The 6,000-nt window shown below is 33.2% G+C and overlaps 2 protein-coding genes across 2 annotated transcripts in view; one reads left to right on the plus strand and one right to left on the minus strand.

The window, feature by feature from the left end:
* LOC105161438 lies at nucleotides 2,258–3,342 on the minus strand. The gene is made up of 3 exons (XM_011079130.2): nucleotides 3,161–3,342; nucleotides 2,954–3,059; nucleotides 2,258–2,634 (listed from the first exon to the last, which is right to left on the minus strand). Exons 1-3 carry the CDS (start codon nucleotides 3,194–3,196, stop codon nucleotides 2,441–2,443), a joined length of 336 nt encoding a protein of 111 aa, XP_011077432.1. The 5' UTR covers nucleotides 3,197–3,342; the 3' UTR covers nucleotides 2,258–2,440.
* Nucleotides 5,272–6,000, plus strand: part of LOC105161439 (60S ribosomal protein L23a) — a 2,375-nt gene continuing 1,646 nt past the window's right edge. Inside the window, exons 1-2 of the mRNA XM_011079131.2 lie at nucleotides 5,272–5,365; nucleotides 5,479–5,533. Of these exons, the coding sequence (XP_011077433.1) occupies nucleotides 5,518–5,533 (16 nt within the window). The 5' untranslated portion in view covers nucleotides 5,272–5,365; nucleotides 5,479–5,517. The remainder of the gene's footprint in view (nucleotides 5,366–5,478; nucleotides 5,534–6,000) is intronic.

Here is a 6,000-nt window from a genome sequence, read left to right on the forward strand (position 1 = left end):
TTTTATAATCTTAGCCAATACGTATTAACAAGTTGAAATTTTAAGGTTATATAAATATAAGGTTATGGTTCGAATTTCATTAACGTGTCGATTGTGGTTCAACTTAATAAGATTATTTATTTATTTTAATAGCAATCGTTAAATAATTATAAATATTTTTTCTTCTTTGTTATTTTTAAAATAAAATTGGGTACTCGATTAATCTGATTGAGTATTTTTTGGGCGTATATGGGTTGGGCGCAACGGTGAGGGCTTAATGGTGCGGTAGGGTATGATCCTTGTGTAGCGCTGACTGGATTTTTATTGGGCTTATAGGAATGGGCTGATATGTAGGAAAGAGATATGTCAAAGTCCAATTCCATACTTTATGCATTTAAAAGGGCTATTTGCAATATTTTTATTTAAGTTTTTTCTTCTTAAATTGAAATAAATGAAAATGTTGGAATATCTAACTTTTGCTTATGATTTTATTAATTAAGCTAAGACGACATCTGAATTGATGGATTTTTTAATTCGAATTTAAGAAAAATGGTTTCAAATAATATCATATTGAAATAATTTTGAAACCCAAATTAAGCAAAATCTAGTTCAGATTTATAGTTAAAGGATTTAAATCTTTTTCAGTTTAAAATTAGGGTAAATTACAATCACCTCCTTTGAGATTTGACGTAATTATAAATATCTCTTTATTGTTTAAAAAATTACAAATACCCCTTATTTTACGTCCGTTTAACAACAAGCCAATTCCGTTATGTTTCCGTAATTCTTTTATGGTGAATTGACCAAAATGTCATTTCAAATTATAAATTATAATTACAATGATATATATTATAATTTTTTTAAAAATATTTTTATGAACTAATACTCTCTCTAAATTATTTTGTGAACTAATACTCTCTCTAAATTATTTATTTTATCTACGCTTAAATTTTTTTTATATTTTTTCAACTATAAGAGTAAAATAGTAATATCCACATCATTGTTTAGAAGTTACATAATTAATTTTTATTTGAGGGGGATATCTGTAATTTTTCAAACAATGAGAAGATATTTATAAATATACCAAATATCAGGAAAGATAATTGTAATTTATCCTCAAAATTATCCAAATAAATCTAATGAATTTGTTATTAGGGATTTAAATTCACCATATGCACCGCAAAAGTTATAAACTAATGAAAAGGTCCTTACTACAGCTTAACCCATTCTTGTAAATATGACCATGTTTTTTTATAATTATTTTGCCCTAGTTAGTCGTATGTTTCGAAAATACAATATCCCAATAATAGCTAAAGTCCCCCCACCTAATAGGATAGTCAAGTAATTTTACAAATGAGCTGATAATATATCAATTACTTTTACCAAATATTTACACATCAATTATTTTTCTATTTATAATTATTACTTTAAAAAACGTCTAACTTTTTATTTTTAATCTCTTAGCCAAAGAAAAGCATAAATTTTGCGTACACCCCGTTAACACTAAATGAGGTGTACATGTCAAAATTTGGTGCACCTCTCGTACAATAGATTCAGTTCAGCTTCAAAACGACTCTAATTTTGTCACTCAAATGTTTTAATATTTTTGTCAAATTTCTTAATATTTTCTTATATTCAAACCGCTACCATATAGTTTGAAAAATTCTAACGTATATCGAATTTGATTCGATCTGAACTAATTATATAATAAATTCAATACATCCGTACTATGATTTATGTATTATTTAGAAAAAATGATCAATTACGTAACAAGTGATTTACTTTATAATTAATCTGATTCCATCAAACGTGAGGTACAATAAAATTCTTGGAATCGGACACTCTCTTTTGCATTAATTTCCGAGTCACCTACAACGACAGAAAAAACGCTAAACTCACGAGCCTCAACAAGCCCGAAACAGGCCATGCACAGCACTTTCATAAAAGGTCCCCTCCCACACTTCATTTATTTCACACTCAGCCGAATTATAGTTCCCAAAACAAAACAAAAGAATATCAAATCAGAAAGCACAGCCCATGCAAAGTAGGACCTAACACACTATAAACGAAGACAAGAGGTAAACATATGCACGCCAACAAAATTTTATATACAATTTATAATCTAAAAAACTACCATCAATGACGCCTGTACCAGTCCAAAATTTATTCCCATTTATATATTGACGTGTGTAATATATTATTTTTTTAAGAAAATGAAATATTAGACCATATTTTATGATTAATTAATGAAATAATTGTACATATATTAACATACAAGTGAAGGGAAGGGGAAGAGAAGCCGCATCGATTAATTAAAAAAGTAGTGTCCAAAACAAAACCCCTTGTACCTAGCTAGCTACCTATTACATCCTACTCCTAATTGTCCCAATCAATCGAACATGCAAAAACCAAAACAAATAACCCCTGCCTACCCACCCTCCCCTCCCTTCCTATATCATTCTCATTCATCATCATCATCATCATTCGTCCTAGAACTACTAGACGCTGCTGCAGCCAACACTAATATTTCGTCGATCCCTTGTCTTTGGGTCGTCGCCGACGTTGATCCAGATGTTGATGATGCTGATCTTTCCTCTCTTCTCTTCCTGTACGCCTCAAAGAACTCCTTGTTCTCTTTCTCCAATTCCTTCCACACTATTATTCATCATCATCATCAGTCAATATATAAGACCCAAACTACCACAATCACCAAATATTCAACACGTTTTTTATTCTTCAATTAAATAAAAACTCCATTTGCATGGTCCCAACATCTGATCAATTCTACATGTAATTATACGAGTTTGACCATATAATTAATTACACGACGACGGACAGTTGTAATGCACTTATTGTGTGATCAACGTTTGTTTTAAAAAGAAGATGACCAATCGCTTGTAATTGGACGAAACCCGACTCAGGTAAGAATTGTTAAAAAAAAAGAAAAAAGGAGCAGGAGGGGAGATGAGAGTACCTGTGGAAGTAATAACAGGCTGAATATTTGCATGTTTCGAGAGAGCTTCCATGCATTCCTCTTTGCTCATGTTGAATACTATGCACTCTTCGATCAGGTGTTGAACCTATATAATTAAAAATAAAACATAAAAAACAATATTAAAATCAGAGATCATATATAATTTCAGACAGCCAAACAGACCCTGCCTATAAATGAATTAATTACCATGTGGATGTACTTTGCAGAAGAATCCGATCCCATGATTCTGCTGCTTGTCTACGCCGACGGGACGTTATTAATTGAAACTGTGGGAAGAGTAGAGAGGGTAACCGGAGAGAGCTGCCTAGGTAGCTAGGGTTAATGGAGAGTGGAAGAAAGAAGTAGATTAAACTTAAAGAGCGCCCAACGCAAAGCATTATATTATTTTAAAGACAGCTGCGTAAAAGTAATAAGGCGTGGGTAGTGATCAGGTGATGTCATGAGGTGGCGGGGGACAGTAGCCCCACGTGGGAGATGATACGTGATTGGTTGAGAGGGGATTAGAGTAGATTTTGTTAAGCAGACCTCGTCTGTTGTAATTGCAACTTCACGTGGTGCAGTGGGCCTCACCACATTGGGCCCATCTCAAGCCCAATTGGATTTCCCACCTGCTTTCGACCAGCCGCCCAAAAAACAATTTAAATCAGCTTGGGATTCATGAATTTTAAATTCAGAAAACTATATTTTTTATTTCCTTAATATGACTTTAAATTTAAAAAATAATTACTAAAAATATCCATATTGTGGGCCATTTTAGATTCTTAATGGGCCCGTAAAGCCCATGCTCTTGTGAAATTGCCTTGGCGTCTCCGCCCTCACCTCCTCCCCCAACCAATCATGTTTTTCCCTTAACAACCAAAGCAAGAAAGAACGCAACTTTCGGCCTCCGACTCAAAATCGATTTTGGTTGAGTCCAGATTTTAGTTTCTAATCTTTATAAATTATTCATAATTTTAACCTCACCTTTAGAATTGAATTTTAAATTATTAAGAAAAAGGGACCAAATAGACCAGAATCATAACAATTTGTAAAAATTATGAATCAAAATCAATTTTAACCCAAAGTATAAATATATATATAATTTACCCCCCCCCAAAAAAAAAAATAAAAATCACACACACACACACACACACACACACACACACACACACACACACACACACACACACACACACACACACACACACACACACAAGGAAGACCAGGACTTGCACTTTTCCTTTTACGCTGCTTGAATTTTGCATTATTGAGTGGGCGATGTGGCCTATTATGGATTTGTACTTGTACCCAAATTTAGGATGTTGGGCCCGACCTCGTTTTGCCGTTTCGGCTGCGCCTATTCTACACTACCACATCAACCGCAATCAATCGCCCACCCTAACATCTTCACTCAAATCTCCACTCATATTTTTGTAATAATAATATATTGTTTCTATGATATTTTGCATGTTAATACTCAAGAGTTTGGGGCTGGCTGTCCATGAAAATGGAACTTGCCCGCCGATGTACCATTCCCAGTGAAACACTTCTTTCATGCCAGAAAAGCGTGTCATCTTTTGCCCCAACTCTCAGACAAAACAACATGCATGACATGAGACTAGTTTCACTACAATTATTTTAGATATCTATTTAGATAAAAAATAATAATATAAAAATGATCATGATAAAAAATAAACAATTTTGAAAGAGGATATTTGAAATAAGAAAAAGAAAATATTAACAAAAAATAAATTATTATTTAAAATTTAATTTTGAAAGTTAATGGGTGGAACAAAAAAAAAAGCAGATAAAAAATAAGGGAGACTCCAAAAAGATGTTCTTCCTTAATATATAGTTAAATTAAAATTTGTGGCACGCTCTATGTGTGTGCAAATTATATATAAAATAATATGAATGTTAAATTTATGAAAAGATTATGTCAAAAAAATGCATAAAGAAAAAGAAGTAACTATCAAAAGGTATTGGGGGATGGGAAGTTAATAAATAAATTAAATATTAAAATTAACATACCAAAATAGTTGAGACATTAATATACCCTTCTTCAATTATATAGTATACCAGTAATTTGTAGCACACCTTATTCGTATGTTTTTTATAAATATCATTTAAAAAGTTGGACTGAGGGAAACTAACAAATTAGACTAAATTTGGAACATTTCACATATTGATAATATACATTTTTTATTCATTTGTAGAGCTGATCGAGTTCAAATCCAACGTGAATGGCTTAAATTCGGCCCATCCATTTGTCGATTTGGGCTGGTTTAATGAACTGGGCTGGCCAAGGCCGAGCCCAAGTCAGTACCCCTAATTCTCTACTTGACAGTCCATCTATAAGAACCCCCAACCCTGCTCGCCTCCAAAACCCTAGAACGGCACTTCGCTCTTCAGGTTTCTCCTACCCTCTTGCCTTTCTCGTTTGTTTTCCGCCTGTTTTTCTTCATTGTATGAGGACATCGTTCAGATTTTTTAATCTTAGGCTAATCAGTTGGTTAAATTTGCAGGTGAGATTTCATTAGGGCGTAGGGTTGCTTCAGTTCGAGATGGCTCCAGCTAAAGGTAGGCATTTAATCCAGCGATAATATGTTTTGTAAATTCAGTATTATCTGCACTCCAATATTTACCATTTAGGAGATGTTTAATCACATAAATTTCAGTTCTCTACCCAGTTTAATTGGACGGAGCTGTTACTTCTCTTTTGGTTAAAGTTGTGATTTCTGTTGCAACTTTAGTTACCAACGTAATTTGGTTTGGCTTGGCATGTGTTTTACAATTGGTACCTCTGTGGCTTTAGAATGAAATGTTAAGATTTGATGCGTAACAATGCCGGCATAGGAAATTGTTGAAGCCAATAAGAATTTGGTGAAAATCGAAACATTTGTAGTTCTTGCAATGATGTTAATTTGATGTTTCAGAATATTTTGTTGGCCTTACCTTAACTTGGTCATGTTTGATGCTTGTTGTGGAGCAATGCCACGACACTCACAGCCCGGGATCAGTTTTAACATATATACAAGTGTCTTTCC

This window comes from Sesamum indicum, linkage group LG5, assembly GCF_000512975.1.
Source record: "Sesamum indicum cultivar Zhongzhi No. 13 linkage group LG5, S_indicum_v1.0, whole genome shotgun sequence".
Taxonomy (NCBI): Eukaryota; Viridiplantae; Streptophyta; class Magnoliopsida; order Lamiales; family Pedaliaceae; genus Sesamum; species Sesamum indicum.